The 23,551-nt window shown below is 39.6% G+C and overlaps 1 protein-coding gene across 1 annotated transcript; it reads right to left on the minus strand.

Moving 5' to 3' along the window:
- Window positions 1-213: 213 nt before the first annotated feature.
- Window positions 214-23,078, minus strand: RAB38 (RAB38, member RAS oncogene family). The gene is given in 5 exon segments (XM_050913502.1): window positions 214-366; window positions 11,866-12,146; window positions 20,691-20,954; window positions 22,977-23,039; window positions 23,042-23,078. Coding segments are annotated over 5 exon segments (798 nt in total).
- Between the last annotated feature and the right edge of the window lie 473 nt (window positions 23,079-23,551).

Genomic DNA, 23,551 nt, shown 5'->3' on the forward strand with positions numbered 1-23,551 from the left:
TTATTTGATCAGTAGCCAAAGACAGTTTTGAATAGTTGCTATCAATGAAAAGCTCATAATAAGTTTTAGCTGTCAGAAAAACATGGAAAAATTAAGTATTTTTTGGAGAAAATGGCAATCTGCTTATGGACAATCTGGGCAGGCTGGGTACGTCGGATAAAGTATAAATTGTGAATCATAGTTGTTCAGCTCTTGTAATAGTCTGGAAGTCTCTTAGGATTTAAAGCAAGCTGAACAACTGACAATCTTGGAGGAATTCAAGTGTGGTTTTATAATATCTGGTTCAAAAGACTGAACTGGATCACTCTCACTAGCAATTATGTGTTTCACCAAGCATCTGGAAGCTTCATTGATGTTTATATTTTCCTGCAAGTGAAAGAGAAAGAGAGGTTGATTAGTCAATATTAATTACCCCATGCTGCATATTTCCTGTGCATAATTAAACTTTTCTCTAGGCAACATCAAAAGTTTACCTTCCTTAATAAACAGCTTTCAAAAATTGACTGTACTAAATAATGCTTACTGTAGTCTTTAAGTTAGTTAGGTTTTATGTATATTATGATTCATATCCCCTTTAAATTATACACAGAGCTCTCTTTAAATTACCCCAAATTCTTGGTGATTAGATTGCTTCAATAAACTAAACAAACAAATGCCAGAGGGATGTTAAAGACAGATGCCTGAAGTAAAGCTCCAGAGTCCATATTTCACTGCTTGAATAACGGTTACTCTGATTTTCAAATTATTAATTACCTATCAGCAATTACAGCCATCAATAGCACTTATTTTTTAAAGCCTTTTCCACAGTTTCAAGAAGATTTCTGTATACAATGCTCACAATGAAACCTGTGATGAACCAGATTAATTGAATAAATGACACAATCTCAAGTTATTCACAAAACAGTAAAAAAAGTTCTGTATCATTTGGAGTCCTCACTTATTTTTTGTTGGGGCTGACTTATCTCCAACGTACTGCTTCAGAAGAGAAATATTGCCATTGGTTTCGTCTGTAAGACAGAAATCCTCACTCTAGGGATTTAGACCAGAAGGCAAAGCGCGTCTTTTTCTACATGTGCCTTACTTCAACAGCACGTTTAACTTGCAGCAACCCTTACTCCGTAGAATAAGCAAAGCTGAAACAGCCTAATCAGTGAGACACAGCTCACCACAGCATATAAAATAAGCAGTAATACTGAGCGAGGATTTTCTTTTAATGACAGCTGCCAATATGTTTGGAATGAAAAGTCAGGCTTTCTGGCATAAAAGACACTCTTCTACTCTAACTATTGGCATTGATTACTTATTTTATATGATGGCAGATAGAAACCTCACCGTAGCTTCAGTCTTCTGGGAAATCGTAGCACACACCCACATACATACATAGAGAAATCCATACAAATATGTATGTATATATTTATGTGTATGCGCATACTTCTCTTGCTCCATAAAGATTATATTTTTATTTGCAACCTAAGTTACCCAGGTTTCCAAGCTGAATCTGGAGCCTGTTGTACTGAGACCATAAACACCCATGCACACAATGCCGTGAAGTCTACCTTCAGCAAATGCTCACCATCAATTCAGCATCATTAATAAAATAACCTGTAAAATTCAACATGTGAAAGATTTTTCTTGCGTGTGTATGTTCAAAAAAAGTCAGATGAGAATGAGAATAAGTATGAAGTTCAGCTATAAAAGGAAGAAACCAAAGTACATGTGTGTGTGTTCCAGTAGAGATAAAATTATATGAAGATCAAAAGCTAAATAATGGATTCTGTGAGGCTGATTTCTAATTGCCTTGAAATCAACGACAAAGCTCCACAAACTCCATTGACCATCCCTTTGCACCACAATAAAGAGCTGAGATCTGGGAATCTAACTGAAAATGTTAATTAGTGCCAAGATTTCACAGGTTTCTTCAGCTACACAAGTGAACTTAAATATTTGATCTTTGACCTGTAAAGAATATCTAGTTGGTTGTAAAACCCCAAATCTTTAGACAAGTCATTTACATACTAACCCCTAGAAAGTAATACAGAGCTGGAAATCAGCTCTGTACTGAGATGTTAAAATGTTACTGTATCACATGGCTCTCTCAGACCAGACAAGCAAATTCCTCAAGCATGTACCAAAAGTCTTTTTCAAAACACTGTGAAATTTTATTAGAAAAAATAGACAATGAAAAATATCTCCTCAGTACTGCTTAGAAAGCTGAAGACGAAACAGGATTGTTAAATGCACAAAAACACATACATAAAAATCTTTTGCATTGTGTTTTCCTCTATTAATGGACTGATAAGCATTTCACGTACCCATGTGCTGCTTCTCTCTTGGGATGGCAGCATGCATTTTTTCAATAATGTCGTAGGGACTATCTGAGATTGTGCCCAAATTGATTAATGTTCAGGTGTATTAACAGAAACCCTCTTTGTCAGAGGCTTAAGATCAGCATTTTATACAAGTGGGAAAAGGGGAAGGAACCCAAGCCCACAGAAGCATAAAATGAGTATAGGAGGACATCCCTCATCCCCACTGGTGATGGATGGAAGTCCATGCGCCAGACCCGAGCCTAAAAATTCAGAAGGAAAAAACAATGCTGTTTTACTTCAGCCAGAACTCAAACTAAAATGAAACTGGATTATTAAACCTCTTTTTAAACCTCTATAGCTTTTTGGGGGAAGAAAGCCAAGTTTGAACATGCAAGTATTGTTTTGACATAAAAAGTCAAAATATTTAGTTTTGGGAATATGAAAATTAAAAGCTTCTCTTTTTCTGCATTGTTCTTTCCCCTTTTTAAGGAAACTATTTACCAAATTTGACCCATATTCCTTATTAGGTTGTTAATTGCATTTTAGATTGAGTTTGCTGTTTCCCTGGTAGGTGTCTTCCCAGATCTACTGAACATCTGTGAAGTGGGATTAGATACAGATAGACATCATCCCCAGCTCTGGCCATTCCAGCTGAAAAGGCTTCTGCTTTCAGTCCATGCCCACCTTCCTCTCTGCCAGGGCGCCATCCCTTCAGACGCCTGCTGAAGTTTATGTGACTGAGCTCTTACTTCAAGCAAAATGTGATTAAAATTCTGCCTTTTGTTCTGTGTGAGAGGAAAGGAATAAAAAGTCCTGTCCATAGTGTGTGTTGGATCAGAGAGATATTTTCTCATCCTGAACATTTATATGAACTGTCTAAGCTGTGTGGATGAAAATTTCTGCCAGGGTACAAGGGGAGCAAGAGAGGAAGGGTGACCCCAGCAGACAGCACAGCTGTTTTTGAGCTTGTGTCTAGCTCTAGCCTTCTCCCATGGTTCAGATGACAACTGGTACATGATACGGGTGAGAAGTGACACGTTAAGTCACTTGCTGCAAGGAGCCTGTGTTCATGCCAACAAAGCAACTCCTGCTGTCCCAGCTCTATGCCTTGACCATTTCCTTTCTGATGCTACCATTGCTTTTTGTTGCGACCCTAATCCTATGGTGTCTACTCCGTGTCCTAGGTCTGTGGATCAGATGTTGCTGTGTTCTGGTCTGTCTAATGAAATATTGATTTCTGCACCTCTCCTCCTACAGTGTGTTTTGCAAAAGAAAAATCAATATTCTGCTAGGCAGTGAAGCAGCTGCAGACAGGAGAAGGTGATCTGCTATCCAAACACAGACACTCAGAGACCTGGTACTTTTAGAGAGCGGGAGGTGTTGAAAGGCAATCCAGGGGAGGACAGAGGAAAAGGAGCAGGTGAAAATCCACCCAACAAATACAAAGAAACCAACAGAGTGTAAGATTGAACAGAGAGGAATAATCACAGACACCCTACTAATTGTACTGAAACATGGAAACAGCCCCAATTATGCCTAAAAATAAAATTAATTATGTTTCAAAAAAGAAGGAAAATATAGGTGAGACAACAGAGTGAAACGATGTCTTTCAGTGGGTCTCCGTGTTGAAACATCTTAACTGTCATCTCCATTATGGCTTTTGTTCTACACAAAACACCACAGGAATTGTGATGATTGCTGCAGTTCAGACTTTTTTCTTTCTCCTCTCCCCTCCTCTCCCCTCCTCTCCCCTCCTCTCCCCTCCCCTCCCCTCCCCTCCCTCCCCTCCCCTCCTCTCCTCTCCTCTCCTCTCCTCTCCTCTCCTCTCCTCCTCTCTTCCCCTCCCCTCCCCCCCCTCCCCTCCCTTCCCTTCCCTTCCCTTCCCTTCCCTTCCCTTCCCTTCCCTTCCCTTCCCTTCCCTTCCCTTCCCTTCCCTTCCCTTCCCTTCCCTTCCCTTCCCTTCCTTCCCTTCCCTTCCCTTCCCTTCCCTTCCCTTCCCTTCCCTTCCCTTCCCTTCCCTTCCCTTCCCTTCCCTTTCCTCCTCTCCTCTCCTCTCCTCTCCTCTCCTCTCCTCTCCTCTCCTCTCCTCTCCTCTCCTCTCCTCTCCTCTCTCTTTTTTTGTTTTAACTAACTTCCTTTCATGTTCTGAGCAAATTCTTTAGGTCATACTGAGGGGCTTACTCTGCCGCCTTGGTGGAGCCACTTCTGAACATCAAGATGTTCAGGGGTTATCTAGCTCTTGGCATGGTACTAGATGCACCTGTAGTGCTGTAGCTTGTTTTCCAGCCTCCTCTGAAGTCACTTTTACCTTCACAGTTCTCCAAACAGGGGGGAAGGTCTGTCTACCTATACTACTTTTAAGGCTGCTGTTACTCAGCACTGCATCTTTGATGCGTTTATCTACACAGCATCTTTCTGTGATAGGGAAGTGCTGCTATGGCCATGTATCAAATGGAGAAAAAGCAGAGCCTCAAACAGAGGAAACTGCACGAAACCTGGTCCAGCACATGGTGACTAGTTGGAAAGTGGGAGATGGCATAGTTTGAAGTCTTGTCATGGTAAGCTAGGAACGCAACACCTTTCTTTCCCAAGGCTTGTGGGAGAGTTTTTACTGCAAGACCAAAAAGGAAGGATCTTACCCATATTATGGTGCCTTTGTTGCTATCAGTCCTCTCTTCCTGCTTTTGCTCTGCTTCTCACATTGACATCCTGATTTAGCATGCTAGCTTTTATGAAACCCTTTCCTGGGCATCTCCCCTTGCCCTGTCCCCTGAGGTGCCTAACCCATTTCTGTGACTTTGGTGCCTCAGTAAGCCCCAGCACCTGAAAGACACTATCACAGTCAGTGATGCAAGAACTAAGTTGTGAATCCAGCCCTAAGTGACTTACCCTGCATCAACCTGCCAATGTCTGCCAGAGCAAGGACCTGAACCCAGCTCCTCTGATGATATCTGACTACTTGAGTCCATCTTTCTCTTGACCCCATCAAGAAGGAATGCAAAAGTGAAAATCAGCACACGCTACTCTTTATTACCAAACAAAGCAAGGCAAAGAGAATAACTCTGAGCAATCTCTGAAAGCCAGAAAGGAACACTGGAAGACACAAATGAAATTACAGCTTGCTTTGTAGATCGATCGCCTTCAAATGTACCTTTTCAAAGGGCAGTTTTACGGAAAGGATAGCAACTCAGGGCAGGGAAGGAGAGTTGCATGATTTAAAACCTTTGAACCTATTGCTATCAGAAATAATGTCATAGTCTTGTAATGCAACAATCAACTGAAGGGAAAATAAATACTTTATTGAATGTGTCTCAAAGCAGTACACAAGCTCAGCAAGCTGCTTTGCATTCTGGATTGCCTTGCCCCTTATCTGTCATCCCTAATGCAGATGCAGAACATTAACATTTAGAGCATTCCATTTTAATATATGAAATAAATCCCTGCAGACTAGACTGGCTCTTAGCTCTTTACAGAAGAAAAAAAGCCTTTGCTAGTTTTATGGACCTGTCTCACTTCCAGATGAAACTTTTCTTTCTTTGCCATGCAGATATCTTAGATTTGTCTGTCTAGTTGTTTTCTGGTATAAAACTCCTCCCTTTCTACATGTGAGTAGTTTCTTTCTCTGACTGAATCTGATGCTTCTGAGTCTTACCTTGAAAGTCAGGGTGAAGAACAATGTGTATGCAGGCACAGCTACCTAACATGGGCACTTGGGGAGGTCTAAGCCGGCACTGCTTAGAGACATGACCGTAAACTCTGCTACTGGAGTTGAAGGAAATTGACTTCCCTTAAGTAAACATTTACAAATTCTGAAATATCCAGGTATTAGATGGGAACCTAGTGAGAATCACATAGCTTCCACATTTTATTTCTATAATGCACTAAAATCCAGGAGCAGGGAAATGACTTTCAAGATGTTTTAACCTGCTCTCTCCTGGAGCAAGCAATCTGAGGGAATGGCTCCACACACTCCCTTAGCAGAGCTCCCTTGGAAACTGCTGGCAGCAGAGTCTTATTAAGATGTTGTGCCGTATTGCTGTGGTTGTGTTTATAGGAAAACACAACCATACAAGTTAAAAGCCATCCAGATGCACGAACGCGAAATTCACGGATGTGAACTGCTGTGACTGTAACCCTGAGAACAAGATAATTTTTGTGATTGAATTCTTATAGCTGGTTGGATATTCTGCAACAAAATTTTTTGACTAAATGACCTTCCAATCTCAACAACTTTGTGATTCTGTGAATTTCCAGCTTTTGGCCAGCACTAAATAATGTATTTCATAAAAGTGATCCAGAGAGCTATAGGACAGCTCTAATACCTGTAGGATAATCTGAATCAACTCCTTTTCGTTACAGGAAACAAGCTCTGCAGAGGATTCTGCACAGGGTGACTGTATATCTGAACTGAAAGCTTCTGCCTTAGGTGTCAGCTTCATTTCTTGGTTTATGGCAGAAGTTGAAATATTTTCTAAGGCGCTGTGCAGTGAGATTGGTTAGACTTTTTTTTGAGTGAATTAAAAAGACAATGTAGGGAGCCATACATCCCTAACTGGGTCTGGCAGTCTCAAATGAATTGCTTTGGTTTCAGTTACCAGATCAGCAGATTAGCTGTAGTGTGTCAGCCTAATTCAAATACGTGTCCAAACCTTGTTTGTCTTTATGGAAATTGAAACCACATATCCTGTTCCTCTGCAAGTCTACCGTATAACCTTGTTTTTTTCAACTTTCATAAGAATTGTCTAGTCAGAAGAACTGAAGAATTTGTGATTTAAACAAGGGCTAGTAGAGCTTGGTTTGTTGACAGAGCTCACTGGTAAGATGAGTAGAATTGCTGTCTTTGCTTTGTGGAAGAAGAGGCTGGATCAGAGGAGAGAGTGACTTTCTAAAGGTCACCCGGTAGATCAGTGGCAAAGAGGACTCCTGATTCCTAGTCCAGCATTTGGGCACTATGACACACTGTGGACTGCCTGTCAGACAAAAGCTGGAGAAAGGACATGTTATTATCCACTCTTCTGAGAGGAGGAAAGATTCTATAACTTTTTCCTGGTCCAAATAGGATGTTTCCAAATAGCCCAGAGACTTAGTGTTCCTTCAGTCTCCAGGCCATGATGCTCAGCAGACAAGGAGCTGTGTGCTTAACCTAGTCTGGTAAGGATCTGAAAAGCACAGCTACCAGCTCTTCTGGGCAATTTAGACAAAACATGAATGTCTTTTCACCTAATTCTGTATTGCTGACAGCAGAATTACAGCAGGGAAAAGAGGAACTCTGGCATAATCACAGCACAACTATGGTCAGTCGTAAGGTATTTCACGTTATTTCTGAAGTAGGTATTTTCAAGCACATTTAGTTTTGTCTGACTTGTCTGTTTTGATGCACAAGTTCCATTTTCATTATAAAGTGATAGTAAGCTTGAAATTGCTGCTTTTCTAATCCAAGTCAAAAGCTCACCCCTTTGAACTAGGAATGGTGGTGAAAACAGTTTAAAGGCTTGGAAATGTGAGTGGAGCTCCCAGCTACTCTGGCTGCATGCTGGATAATTAAATGTGGGACAGGAAGGAGAAATTTCCTTCCTTTTTAAAAAAATGCATCTTTCACAATAGTTGTGGTCATGAAATTTATTAAAGAGTTTACTATTAAGGGTTATTTTGCAGCTATCTGGGGATGTGCCTTTCAGACTACAATTAATATGAGCAAACTTAATGCTCATATACAAAAGACACCGGGCTCTCCACCGGATATATGGCAATATGTATAACTTGTGACTATACTGCATTGTGCTGTGGCCCAACAAGGCCCTTCTTACATGGCAACCTATCAGAAAAAATTCTTCTATCTTTGTAGGGAGCAGAAGATTGGAACAAGCTGAGTATATTTCCTCTAGATTAATGTAAGAATCAAAACTAATACATGAGAATGCATTAGGTGGCTCAAATGTTTTATATTGAAGTTGTTAACTTAAGAAAAACAGCACCAGGGAATAATACAGGGATGTTTTTTGGTGTAATCTGCCAGTGCTACAGACAAAAATTTCAAACCATTGACAGCTTGAAATATGGTAGGTACATATATAGCACACTACTTTCTGCAAGGCAACCAGAAGTAAAAGATGTATTCGTATAAGTAATCACCTTTGTTTTTCCAAAATGCATAAATCATATTCAGTTTGCTCTGAAGGCTATAACATTTCCAAGCACGTCTCCAGAAAACCTCTGGAGATCTAATTATTCCAAGATACCACAAAAAAGAGTTATTACTTATTTGAACTGCTAAAACCGCTAGCTGCAATATGATGACTTCTTTGTCAGTGTTATTCTGCTTCAGAGAAGATTTTCTACTCTCTATAGCAAACATAGCTAGGTTTTTATTTTCCCCAGACCTGAGTTCAATTATTTAACATGTCCTAGGCTGAAAGAATACCAGGTACATGTAACATCCAGTATTTTAAAATAATGTAATAATAATGACTTTTGTTCAGAAAAAATGCGTAGGGTTTAGTTCAGAACTTAGACCAAGTGGGGAAATTATTCTGATCTAATTTAGCTGAAATGCTGTGATTCTACCCTCTTTAGTGGAATTACTCTTCTTTGCATCATTCTAAAGTCAAGAGTCTCCAATTCTGGGTGGAAATCAGGTGTGGGGATTGCAGAATAACAGATCCTAGCCTTTAGTCTATAGCAGCAGAGAACAGTCTGATAACAGTCATGTGTCCTCAACTCTCACTGTTCCCTTCACAGCTTTTGAAGGCTTTTGAAGACAAGTCTTGTCATAGCTGGATTTCTTTCTGTTCCTACATGATTGCACTGGTAACCTGAGGACTGCTTGGGTTTCAGAGTTAAATAAAGTAAGAAGAATCTAGATATTTCCTTTGTTTAAAATAACTTAAAATCTTGATTCTATGCGGCTTAGAAAAACTTGGAAAACTTTTTGTCTGTTGTGACTCTTTTAAACTTTACATGTCCTTTATACTTCCATAGTTCTGCCCAAGACTGGCTCCATCATCACAGTAAAATCTCTCTGTGATCTTTGAAATGGTTTGTAAATTCATTCTCTGTCATGACCTGCAATGGCCCTTGGCACAATAAATGTGGCTGTTCTTTTTGAGAGGTGTACAGGTGCTTGCTGGGGACTGATGTATGGAATTCATGGTACAGATTCCTTTCTCATAGACCAAAAAGCAGTGACCAGCTGCACGGCTTTGCTAATCCAAACCTAGAATAATGAAACTATGGCCCTGTATCCTTTAAACAATGGTCCATCCTGTTCCCTCTCATTCTCTTTGAAAGTCTTTTAGATGCAGGCATTTTAAAACAATTTGTTATTCATTTCTCTCCACATGATTTTTGTGGTGGTTTTGCCCTCAGGCCTCACTTTTCAGTGAATTATTTCTTGTCCCCAGGATATGTAGACTCACATACATGTCAGAAATGAAGAAAAAGTAATTCTGAAGAAAATAGCCATATACAGTGTTACACATCACTGGTGAACTGGATCCCAAATACTCACAACCACGTATTTCATGTTATTTGTGGCCTGAAAGACAGTTAGACACCTAATAGACTATTGGAAAGGGCCAGAATATGTAATCCTTATACAAATAATAATTGTTTGTCTTGTAATAATGCCCTAACTCTCCACATCTTCTACTGACAGCTGCCATTCCAAATGCTTCACTCTGGGTTTTCTTTTTTTTTTTTTTCTGGAATAGTTAGCTTTCTGCCATAATTATCATGAAGAAGCTGATGTAAGAGATCTTGGCCTCTTTCTTAAATCAGAACTAGACACTGTCTACAGTAAAATTTAGGTTATCCTAGAAAGGAACTTTGGATTCTGGCGGCCTCACCCAGCACAAACCAGCAGAGAACCACAGACCTGAATTCAAACCAGGTCCTGCACATGCAGGAATGGGAAGTACCCTGTTTGTAGAGTAAGATAATTTACACACTGACCTAGACCAAAATGTCTCCCTAAAAATGGCATTTTGAAGAAACAGTGACTAGTTTTGAGACCCATTCAGTAGGAAAGCAAAGACACTGACCACAAAGACATAGAATGATAGAATGATAGAATCATAGAATGATAGAATCATAGAATCATAGAATAGTTTGGGTTGGAAGGGACCGTTAAAGGTCATCTAATGTAACCCCCCTGCAATGAGCAGGGACATCTTCAACTAGATCAGGTTGCTCAGAGCCCCGTCCAACCTGACCTTCAATGTTTCCAGGGATGGGGCATCTCCCACCTCTCTGGGCAACCTGTACCAGTGTTTCACCACCCTAATTTTAAAAAATTTCTTCCTTATATCTAGTCTAAATCTACCCTCTTTTAGTTTAAAACCATTACCTCTTGTCCTATCACAACAGGCCCTACTAAAAAGTTTGTCTCCATCTTTCTTATAAGCCTCCTTTAAGTATTGAAAGGCCGCAATCTCAGCCCAGAGTTCATGCAATGCTTGAGGCAGTCCAGGACATGCTGCTAGTCACCTGCTGTTACTTCTGCTGATTACAGTGAGACTTCTTTTAAATATTAATGTTTAAAGAAGGGGTCAAGACCAGAAAAGTAAAATACAAAGTATACACTCCAAAGGTTCTTAAGTAACTTTCATGAAGTGCTTAAAAGAAATTAAACAATCGAATGTAGCATTTTGGCTTTCAGTCTCCTAACAATCTAGGTCAAACCAGAGCCAAGCTGTTTACATTTAAAACATCCAGACCTTCCCCAGAGCTGTTAATAATGACAACAGCTTTCATAATTGGAGAATACAATAAACACAATATCCATTGAATTGTTGTGTCCAAATCAATATTTCACATGCCAGCTCTCAAAATCTTGTGTACACTGAGATTATCTGAGAAACCTCAAATTGATATACAGGACCACTGTACTTTGGGCTTTTATACTCTGAAAGTCCCAGTGCCCCTTCTGGTTTTTATCTCCATTTTCTTATAAGCACCCAGGAAATCTGTACCAAGGCAAGGAATTGAACCTCAGAGCAGCTCATTCAGCACTTTGACCACTGTTCTTTCCTTCCTTCCCAGATATGTGATTTTTTTGAAAAGGCTTTTGAGAATAAGACCTTATAACAGCAAGCATCGTACAAGCGCTATGATAGACTGACTTTTTTTCTGGAATCTAACACTATAAAGCTATTGTCTCAAATGAGCATTTCTCAGAAAAGGGGTTATATAAATATTTAGAGATAATATTCACTGTTAAGAATGATGAAAAATATCCTCCTATCATTCATAAGAGGTAGCTTTTGTGCCTTGCCAAAGGTCATCTTCCTCTCCAGGTTATTACACAGTAAGTTGTTGACCAGTTACATACTTTACTGCTGGCCTATCATATTAGAGCAGCCGCATTTCATAGCGTTGCATATAATTTGCTTTCCAATAAAAGGTCTAAATGAAATAGAAATGTATTAACTTACAAATTCTTTAATTAATTCCACCAAGAGAGGAGCTTTGCAAGGTACACATTTCGACAGAGTGAACTATTTTAGGAACCAATTTCTCTGTACTTGGAGAAACATCTAAAAAGAAATTGAAACATTACCTTGGCTGATGTTTCAAACCAGCCCACAAACCCATTCTCTTTGCAGAACTGATCCATCTTGATGCCATTGTTCATAAGAACATCTATTCCCTGGTCGCATTTGTTTGCTAAGAGGACTGTCGGCACAGGTTTGCCATTTGGAAGAACCAACTTAGAGTCCAAATCTTCTTTCCATTTTGTCACTGCTTCAAACGTTGCAGGTCTTGTAACATCAAAGACAATAAATGCCCCCATGGCCTCTCTGTAATATACCCTGGTCATGTTTCCAAATCTTTCCTGACCTGTAATGAAGAAAGTAGGAGGGGAAAAAAAACACCACCGTGTAAAAATCACTGCTTCCAATCTAGGTCAATATTTCACATAGTAGGTTTTCTAAGAGAACATTACTGAAGGTAGGACTTCATTTTGTAAGTCTCTGGAAAGCTACTCTTTGTCTAAATAATGATAAGTACGATGCTAGACTCATTTGTATGAAAATGCAAGAGAGTATAGCATGAAAAAGCAGTTTTAAAGCAAACATCCAAGGAAATGTGATAACTTTATGACAAGCTTGAGCTTCAGTGTACGGTCTTATTAAGCTGCCAGATCTCTAGGTCTGTGGACTGTACAGTCTTGGTGTATGTTATAGGACTTTAAACAGGAGTCACAAAAAATCGAGGTACCAGATTGGAAGCTCCTTGATACGATGGTATTTTGTGAGAGAAATCTAACACAATTGATCTGCTCATGCATGAAGAGGCTCCTGCATATTCTCATACAAGTGACAATAATCAACAGTAACACAATTAAGCTCTGGAGCCATACCAGGCATTAGAGTCATTATAAATTTACCTTTACTGGCAAATTAAAACACAGAGGTGAGAAAGGTGAATTTAAAGCCTTATAAACATGAAAAGTGTTCTAAGAAATAGCACAGCAGTAGCAATATGACGATTTTTATTGCTCCAGTGAAAAGATCTGGGAGGAGAGGTTTCACACTAGATCTGTTCAGAAGTTTTATGGTTTTATTTGCTGAATTCAAAGTGGTTTTTGGGAAGTTATTTACAGTATTTTTGTGAGCTAACAATATATTATTATATTCAAACATGGACATTTGTAAATATCTATAATTTTATATGATTAACAGTGTAAAAATTAACACACTTGACGTCAGGATGTGACGGTAGGTTGATCAGCTGTGGGTTTGTTAATATGTATGCTGTTTTCATGGGAACTTTGAACAAATGTTTCCAAGAATGGAAATAAATTACACAGAATTTTTCTTGAAGTGAAAAAATAGAATTTTCATTGATGTCTACTGCTGAGCTGTGATCCGAAAAAGAAGAATTATAAATTCCTGAAACATCTCACGACAACAGCAGTCTTTAAGCAAGACAACTCTTGTATTTAACCATATGCTTTTATAGCTGAGAAAAGGTGCTATGAAAATAGACAACATTCAATGGAAACCTGTTTCTAGCCTTATTTTCTCAATGTGCATAATTCTGAGTAGGTTAGGAAGACAAGAAGATTGGCAGTCTGCCTCTGACCCTAGGAAGGTTACCTGTGGAGGTTTTACCTGATGGAAATTGTGCTGTCAAATGTAAGGTTGGGTTGAGAACTGGAGAGTGCTGATTACTGGGCTTCTAGAACATGCAGTTTCATTTAATGGAAAAAGCACTGAACACAGTTATGGGGTCAAGATGATCTGTTTGTGATGTTTATCTTTGGTTTTATGCACTAGCTGTTGCAGCAAGGAGAAAGTCATTCACATGATACAGAAACCAAACGTGGATGTCTGTCTTCTCCAAATTCACGTTAGATTTTTTTAACCTTAAACAAACACCGTGTCCCATTGATAAAGCAAGATAGAAATATATATAATATAGAAATTTTCTGGGGAATATGAGGTCATATTGAAAATTTCTTATGGCTATGCTTTATTAAAATGTCTTATGATTCCTATCAGTGGGCTAATCAGATGAATGGCTAAGTCATGTGCTATTCAATAATCTCCTTGTTGAGCAATTTTTTTTTTCATCTGCAAGAAGATGCCTTCAAACAAAGGTCAAGGTCTGATTAGAAACTTAGTGAGGCAAGCAGCAACACATACGATTAGTTTTTGGTGCATATTGTATTTCAGTGATATTTTATACTTCTCATGCAAAGTTCTTGAGATGCTTGCACTGTAGATGAGATGCAGATGAGGTAAGAACAGCTAAACTTGGGCCTTACACATATTTATTGGGACACAGATCTCTAAGATGGATGGGACATGTCATAGAACATGAACTAAATTATTGATTTGCATCATAAAATCATTCATCACAAACAATCGAAGTTATCAGAGGAATACAAGGTTCTTATGATGTGATCCTGGCTTGTAGTGGCCCACAAAGTTCTGAGAATGGTATGACACTGATTCCTCCTCCTGCTTCCAGCTGCTTTTGCAGATACCTAGGTTTTTCCCTGCACAGAAAAGCCACTATGTTTGTAAAAGCAGCTTTATGCAGGAGGACAGAGCTCACCAATTTCCATTATCAATCACTTCAAAGAAAGAGAAAGAATGTAGCTGCTGGCTGAATAAAGTGCCTAAATCCTTTTTGAAGTGGTCTTTTTCCCCATCAGTTGCAATTAATATATGAACATACTTGGCATAAAGATATTATGCAACTTTGAGTGGAAAAAGAGGTGGTTTGTAAACCACAGACTTTTAGTTTTATGTCATTTGCATAATGGCTTTACTTTTATTTAATTTACATTGTGAAAAAAGGGATCTCTAGTGTTTGCATTGTGCTTGGAGAGCTAAATATTGTGTCTAAGGATCCAGGAGGACTCTTTTTTCCAAAGATTCTCCCTTATGTGAACAAATACCTGTCTTAATAGATGAGTGTCATGGTTTAACCCCAGCTGGCAACTAAGCACCACACAGCTGCTTGCGCACACCCCCCGTGTCAGGATGGGGGAGAGAATCAGAAGAGTAAAGGCGAGAAAATTCAGGGGTTCAGATAAAGACAGTTTAACAGGTAAAGCAAAAGCCGTGCACGCAAGCAAAGCAAAACAAGGAATTCATTCACCACTTCCCATCGGCAGGCAGGTGTTCAGCCATCTCCAGGAAAGCAGGGCTCCATCATGCCTAATGGTTACTTGGGAAGACAAACGCCATCACTCTGAATGCCCCCCCCTTCCTCCTTCTTCCCCCAGCTTTATATGCTGAGCGTGACGTCATACGGTACGGAATATCCCTTTGGTCAGTTGGGGTCAGCCGTCCCGGCTGTGTCCCCTCCCAGCTTCTTGTGCACCCCCAGCCTGCTCGCTGGTGGGGTGGTGTGAGGAGCAGAAAAGGCCTTGACTCTGTGTAAGCACTGCTCAGCAATAACAAAAACATCCCTAAATTATCATCAACACTGTTTTCAGCACAAATCCAAAACGTAGCCCCATACTAGCTACTGTGAAGCAAATTAACTCTACCCCAGCCAAAACCAGCACAATAAGGTTCCTAAAACTTCTTAATTTAGCAGAATTACTCATGAAAATAGGCACTGTTTGATGTACTAAAGGTGTCAGAATCTGGCCTTAGGTTTTCAGCAACATAATGGCTTAGGCAGTAATTAGGCTAGAAAATAGATCAACTATTAGGTATTCAGTAGTATCTCGCAGACATCCTTGAATATTACAATCATCTGCTTTATTGCAAGAAGGACTGGGGAAGATGGGTTTTGCTTTTCATTGGAAGGGTCAGAAACTTGTGAAATGTTTGTTTAATCTGGCCCATTGTACTTTACTGTGTCCCTTGCAAGGCCACTGGCATCTGGCATCAAACCCCATGAATCTGATGGCCTTTGCCCACTGAGACGGTGCTTTACGTTGGGATTCATCAGCCCTGATTTAGGTTCCAAAAAGTTAACTGGGTGCATATAAGATTAGGGTCCCTTTGTAGTCAGAGACTGAGAAGAGATATCTAGAGGGCATCTTCTCAGCAAGGACAGACATTTAAGAGTGGCCACATAAGCTTCATTATAGAGGTATTTAATCCCAGGTGAGTAGCTTATACTGAGATGGTTCAGTACAAGATGTCTAACTGTTAAACCAGATGAATCCTAGCTCACTTTGAAGTGAACCCAGTGAGACCAAGGTGCCAAAGCAACAAGATTTCCATTATAGGGAAGGATTCCCTGTCTGAATGGTACCTGCCTGCACATTTATCCTAATCTCAGTGGCACCTCTGCAGGAGGGAAAGGTATCATTTCAGGGGCTGAAAGCAATCAAAAGCTGAATTTTCATAGTTTATAAAAATGCACCCCACATAAATTTGCCAGTGTGACTTGTACACAAATCTACAATTTCCACTAACCACTATCATCTCTGATAAAGTTATAAAAACTAATGATAAAGTGCTAAAACTCAGATAATTTCCACCATCTTACCCACAGTATCTGAAATGTAGTGCAAGATAAAAATTGATTAAAACTGCCTAATGCCCAGTTTTACAATGGGTTTTACTTCTTGCCACCATCCCTCATCCTGAGGCAAAACCTTCTGGGAACCACCATGCTTTACAGAGGGCCTTTAGCCAACACTGAGAAGCTGGAAATTGTGGAGAAGATTTAAGCTTTTTTTACCTTTCACTTCAAAATAACTTTCAGAATTTTCACCCTTGAATTCAAGTCATTGTCTTTATGGACTGAAACTTAAGCAAGCCTTGAGGTGGTGTTCACCACCCCAGAATGTGGAAAAGCAGGCTGTCAGCAGGATCAGGCCCACGGATCCCACCACAAATCTGTACTGAAATAAAACCACCACAGCCAGGGACTTATTTATGTTTGCAGAACAGTAATTTCAAGGTAACTTAGCCTAGAAATCACCATGACTATCATCTTATTTATGTATATGTACTGGAATGCTTAGCAGCCACTAAAAGCCTAAACCGCTGAGGATGTGCTGTGCCTGGCATTAGTGAACAGTCCGTTTACTCCTTCTGGAGCATAACAGTCTTAAAAACTTTACAACTGCGGGGACATTTGCCCATATCTGTGCAAAGACTGCTGTTTCCGAAGGTGAAAGTTGCTGGGAAAGGAAAAGAAACTGTTCTTTCACCGCTGGTATTGTGTGGATGTCTCTAATGCATTGGTCCAACTCTTTATGAGATGAGAACCAGCCTTGTAAAAGCAAACCAACGTATTTTTGGTAGCAGTGAATAATCCAGCCCACACATACGCAGCAGGAGGGATAACGGTGATGCTGACATGGCTGTGAAAAAGTAGCAGGGGAGGGGGAAGGCTCTGAAGTGCTGCTCTCTGCCCTCCGCTGCACTCGCAGAGCTGCTCCCTGCAGTAAATCTGCAGCTAAAGCTGGTCTTGAGAGAAATCTCAGGGCTGTGTGGACACTAAACACAGACAGGAGCACTGAGAGCAGCCTGGCAGAGAAGTGAATAGCAAATACCCCCGGATCTGCTGTCTGCAACAGTTGGTTTCTTCAAAAGCGGTCCCAGCCTGCATCTGCAGGGCCACCCCCACCACAGCAGCCTTGTTCAAAATATGATTAAGAGTTTCTTTTAAAGCTTTCCTTCTAACAATCTATTAGTGAATTTAAAGGATACTCATACAGAGGCAGCAGAAAAGATAAGGAAAAAAAAAGATTGACTGAGGAGCAAGATTTAAAGATGTATGACACAGCAGCAGAGGTGATGGCACACTTTAATAGGGACATGAACACCAAAACTGAGAATTTGGGACATTCAATGAAATAAAATGGAACTGTTGTGAGGAAATTAAAGACAAGGAGAATTTTACCATGTATGTCTCCTCCCACACACAATAGTGAAAATTCAGTCACTTGAAACTTATGCACTTCACTGAATCAGACATAAATTCATAGATTTTAATGTCAGTGTGTTGTTACAGATATAACATCATAAACCATGAAGTTTTGTTTAATTATTCCTGTCTAACACCTATAGCTTCAGGAATATATTATGTGTTAAAAAAATCCAGGTCTTAATGTAATAATATGTGATGCAGAACCTACCTTATCCCTGAATTAATTTTTCTAATGCTTAGTTATCCTTATTGTTCAGCATTTATCTCTCATCTAAATAAATGCAGTTTCAGCATTTAGCTATTAGATCTTATTATAGTTTTGTTAAAGAATTAAAGATTCTTTATTAATAAGATTATATTATAAATCTCTTATATTAAAGATGCTAAAGAATTAAAGAACCAAATTAAAGAATACAGAAAAAATATGTTACAGAAATATATACTACATTTAACTATGAAACGAGATGGCACTAGATGAACCAAATTTGCTTTTTCTTCTTATGTCTGTAAGGGTAAACAAGGGAAAACTGCTTGGTCCTACCACAGCTGGAGTATGTCACTCCTCCCATGAAGTCACCATGTATGTAAATCCTACTAATGATGTAGATAAGCTTGATACTGGTTTTACTCAAAACATTTTTGAGAAAATTATTTCTATATTGTTAAACAATTTACTACCCACTGATCCACACAGTGAAGTGCAAGGAAGAGTACACATTATGCTTAGTAGTAAGTTCATTGGCTGTATAATGGAGGAGGAGAGGATATAAGAGCTAAAATGATACCTGATACATATATATACACATACACACACACATGTATATATATATTCATATATTGATACATTTGCAGCATTTGCTTCAATTCAAGATGTCCTAAATGCTAAGCCAACATCCTTCAGCTTGGTTAGAGACTGAAAATTTAGTGCTTTATCCCCAAAGATAAACATGACCTAATAACAGAGATTCTGCCAAAAGAGAGAGGATGTTCTGAGACCAGAGATTTTATTTTCCTCCCTCTTATCCTCGCATATTTCTGTTTTGCTAGTGATGATATATGACCAGCCGCAGCCAGGATAAAACACTTCCATTCCTCCATATTTCCAATCAGTTTTACTTTGCTTTCATTTTTAAACAACTTTTTTTCTCACCAGCCCGATGCCTTATTCGTGATAACTTCTACACCGGCACCACACTGATCTGAATTCAGTGTGTTGCTTGCAGAACTTATTTTCCATGTACAGCCATCAACAGCTAAAGCTCCTTACACAGGAGTCATTAAAACTAAGACAGCAACTCTTTTTATCACCAGCCACTGTCTTGACCTTCACAGAGATGCTTTGAATTGAGCAATTCATATGAAATTTAGTACTGTGCTGTAATTCTCTCTGTCATGTGTGATAACTCAGAAAGCATGCTAGTCATCCAGTACTACAACTTGGTGTAATTGCTTCTGCAGCCTGACTGAAAGCTACATCATATGATCCGCCAGCACATGATTAGTAGTGTAATAAATCTCCGAAACAAGGCATGCAAATACATTCTTTAAGTCCCTGATGCATTCAGAATTTATTATGAAATGCTTTTTCTCATGCAGCAAAGTTTTGCTGGATGTGTATGCATTTATGGTTATAATCGGTCACTGGTGAGCAATAAAAGCAAAGCTTTCCCCATTATTCCAACTTTTAATAAAGAAAACTGAGCATATATGTATTTAATATCATAAAACCACAAGACTATACTGATGTGTAAAAAAGCTGAGGTTATGCATGTTTTGCATAAAGCAGTGTCGTTGCATAAGTTTTAGTACCTTGGTGCCAAATTCAGAGCTCAGACATGAGGCAGCTAAGTGCAGAAGAAAGGCACTCCCTCCGCTGATAAGAATGTCAAGAATTTTCTCATTTCACTAGTTTTACTCGGTGCCGTTCCAGACTAGATCACTGAACCCACAGCTCAGGCCACAGGCTGGCACAGTTGCCTGACAGCTGATACAATGTTCACCACTATTCCCTACTTAACAAATGAAACTTCTTAATTTAAACGAGTTTTTAAAATGCCCTCTTTTTTGCTGTAAGCTATTGTGTTATAGCTGTACTTGGATTTCTATGTACACTAAATGAAAAATGATTACTTATAGCATGCAAAATATGCCATCAAGGTAAACTTTTATTTTGTGGACTGAATCAAAAATGATTAATTCCTAGTAAGGTGAGTGGCAAAAAAAAGTTGTGGGTTTAATTTGAAGCCAAATATAAAAACTCCAAAGCACTGAAAGCCACAATTCTGTATTTTTTAATTACATAAGCATGCAAGGATAGCTGGACTTCTTTATTCTTTTTCGCCTTGCACAGAGTAAATTATATTTTTTTGCTTGATGTTGGAATAAGGACAAGTAAACACGAGTAAATACAGTTTTAACAACCAGGATTATTGCTAAATAGAAACACTTCTCTTTTCAAAGCATGTCAGAAGTTGTTTACATTTCATTGGGCCGAAGAAAGGAAGGTAGGAGAGAGAGGAAGGAAAGGAAGGAAGGTATTTTGATAAAGTAACTCAGGGATACTTTTTCCTTATTTTTTAAACTATAAAAATAATTTTAACCATCTTATTGAATCCCTCATCTCTTCCACTAAATGAAACAGATGTAACAGCAAATTCTTGTTACTCTCCCTCCCATCACAGAGATCTGTTAGTCTAATGAGGCAAGCTGAACAGCAGCAGCTGCAGGGGAAGAACTGGGGCATTTGGAGAGACGTGCCCATGTCCCTGCACGTGTCTAAGGGCTTGGGAGAAAAATCAGACAGGGCAGGTTTCACTCTGACACCCCTTGTTTGGAGGTCTGCTGGCTTTGGGGAAACTGCAAAATTTCAATCATCTGCCCTTAAAGTTTTCTTTCCTCAATCTCCTCTCTCTCACCGCTCAGGCACTGCTAGTTTCCAACTTAAAGATTAGTATAAATGAATTTGGGTCTATATTTTGTATTGTCTCTGGACGGGTTATGGGGCAAAGGGTTCTCCTCTGTACTCACCTGCAATATCCCAGAGCTGCAGCCGTACCACAGTCTCAGCATCCCAGCTCAGCACCTTTAAGGCAAAGTCCACCCCGATGGTGGCCCGGTAGTGGGGGGAGAAGTTCTGGTGGACATAACGTTTGATGATGCTGGTTTTGCCCACTCCCAGGTCCCCGATCACCAGCAGCTTGTAGAGGTGCTCCTTCTGATTGTGCTTCTGCATCTTTCCTGTGGCTGCGGCTGCTCCCTGCAAACTGATTGCATGCTCTGCCCGAGGAATCCTGCCAGCCCGAAGGGGAGAGAGGGAGTGAGGAACCGGGGAGGGAAGGAGAGAAGGTAGGTGGAGGCTCTTTCCCTTTGTACGGAAGCAGGATCACCAGGTCCAGCAGGCAGTCCTGCTGGGAGATGAAGTAAGCAAGGGACTGGGGGAAGAAAGTCTCCCAGAAAGTTTTGTGCATATGCATGTAAAGGTCAGCACGAGGTGTGTCTGGGATTAATCTGGCTACTAAAGACTTTGCAGGAAAATTCATGCAACAGTCCTGTTCCCTGTTTCGCTCCTCGCTGGAAGGACGGCGTTTCTGTTGTGCACTAGTTTTACATACTTTTTTTTAACCACTGTCTTCTTGGTGATAATTTATCACCCTATGCTTGTTTCCAGACATCTTTAAAACGCCAGTCACTGCAAAAAAGCAGAAATCTCCTTTCAGAGGTTTCACACCTCCATTAAAGTGCAAAAATTAAACCAGTGTGACTTTAACTTTGGACGTGATTTGGTTTTAATCAATGTAAGTCAGTGTGAATGCAGTTATATCACTAGAAGTGGCAGTTATAGCAATATAAAGCATCTTTACATGTGTCCACACTAGGAGAGCTGTATGAATTTAATTATAACAAATACACTTTTTTCAATTTCATTAACATAATTGTGATTTCCTGTACCTATAAGCACGCTCACATCTGCTGAACGCAGCACATCATAGCTTATGCTTTGTTTTTTCATACAACTGGACTCTAAAATGCAAAAAATCCAGATTTATCCCATGACTGATAATCAGAAGTTCTGAAAGCATAACAGCATTAGAGCATATGAATGCCAGTGTCTCAACGGTCCCGTTTTCCAAAATAAGTGATATCAAACTTGCAAACAATTGGACACATTTGAGTAAATCATTCCACTGACATGATTGACCCTATATTTTAGACGAAGAACACAGTGACAGTTTCAACTTGGCAGCTTAGCTGGAGACCCCTATCTGTTGCCTAGAGGTGTTTGATTCTTTTAACAGTTTTGATAGCAAACCCCCAGAATTTTAATATTGTGTGAAACTCATCCATGAATGATTTTCACATTTACTGATGATCTTGATAAAATGAAAACACATTTAACACTTATTGAAATATTATTTGATGGAGTTCTTATCCAAATGTGCACTGAAATGGCATTAGAAATTTGTCATCTATCCAAAAAGCTGGATTTTAGTAGACAAAGAATTCAGAACACTTTTATGTTATGCAATCTTTTATAATCAGTCTTTAAACTCAAACTTTAAAGTTTGTATATATACACACATGCAAAGTGGAAACGGGTAATTTGAGGAGAAAAATGTCTTATTTTCCTTGAAACTTTTTAATTTTAATAAGAGGCCTTTTTTCAATAAGTTAAATTATCTTTCCAAAAACAAGCTGGTATTTGTATCCTTCCGTTTGGAGAGAAAATTTTAAAGGGCTTAGCCTTGTTAGTTACGGACATCATAAAAGACTACAATTTGAGAAGCAAATCAGTTCACTCCAATCAGTTACTATCTTTGCATGATTCAAGCTTATTATCGTTGCTAGTGGTAGTGTGTGGTCTGTGAATCTTACCTTCACAGCACTGCCATTTTTGGAGAGGATCCAATACCGAAGCATTTCTAAGCACTCATAATTCCCCTCCAAAGTTGAAGATTGCCCATTTTAGAGGTTAAAAAAAGAACAGGCTGAGAGGGTTTAGTGGTTTAGGAAATGACAAAATTGGTGTTTTGGATGAGGTTGAAATTATATCTGATGTTTTATCCTTCTTTGATGATGGCCAGTGCTCAGACAACAGTGCATGGAAGATCACTGTGAGCAGATATTAGGTAACTGGAGGTCTTAGGCTATTAGCAAGTATAGTTAGAGATTGGCCTACACTCAAAAGCATGAGGCTTTACCTCTCTTCCAAAATTTTTGTTAGCATTAGCTATAATAGCCCTGGATAATCATGTTACTTATTTAAGTTTCCAATTCTTCTTTGAACCTGGCTAAATTCTTGGCCCCAGCAACAACCTGGTACAATGAGCTCCTCATAGGCTTAATCAAGGTCACCCTGGGATGGCAGTAGGGCTACAAGCCCGTGTTCAGCGAGGTGTTCAGATGTGGGGTGAGCATGTAGGAGAGTTCATTGCATTTAGAGAGATGATTTGCTGAGCTAAAGTGAAGCATGGACTGAAGTATCTTGTTGAGTGAAAGCTGTACCCAGATCTCCTAACTCCATGGCGAATTGGCTTTTATAGACACCATCTGCTGAATGCTCCTGAGGTGGGATAAGGCCCTCAGCCCTGCCTTGCTCCACCTTTTTGGAGGACTGTTGCCATGTCCTGAACTATGTGTCTGTACTGGTTTGGCTTCATCGGCATCTGAAGGCACTGGGGCAGGGAGGTGTGGATGTACTGCTCATTTGAAGCTCTGCAGCAGCAGTAGTAAGCACTGCCATGTGGGAAGGCAGATAATTTTGGTGGGTCTTAAAGCAATCGCTGCAAGACTTGTTTGATGATGCCAGCTGATCCCTTCGGGCACACAACCAGGTTACTGTGACTCAAAGATTTGCTGCAGGCAGAGGTGTCCAGGGAAACACACTTAGC

This window comes from Gymnogyps californianus, chromosome 1, assembly GCF_018139145.2.
Source record: "Gymnogyps californianus isolate 813 chromosome 1, ASM1813914v2, whole genome shotgun sequence".
Taxonomy (NCBI): domain Eukaryota; kingdom Metazoa; phylum Chordata; class Aves; order Accipitriformes; family Cathartidae; genus Gymnogyps; species Gymnogyps californianus.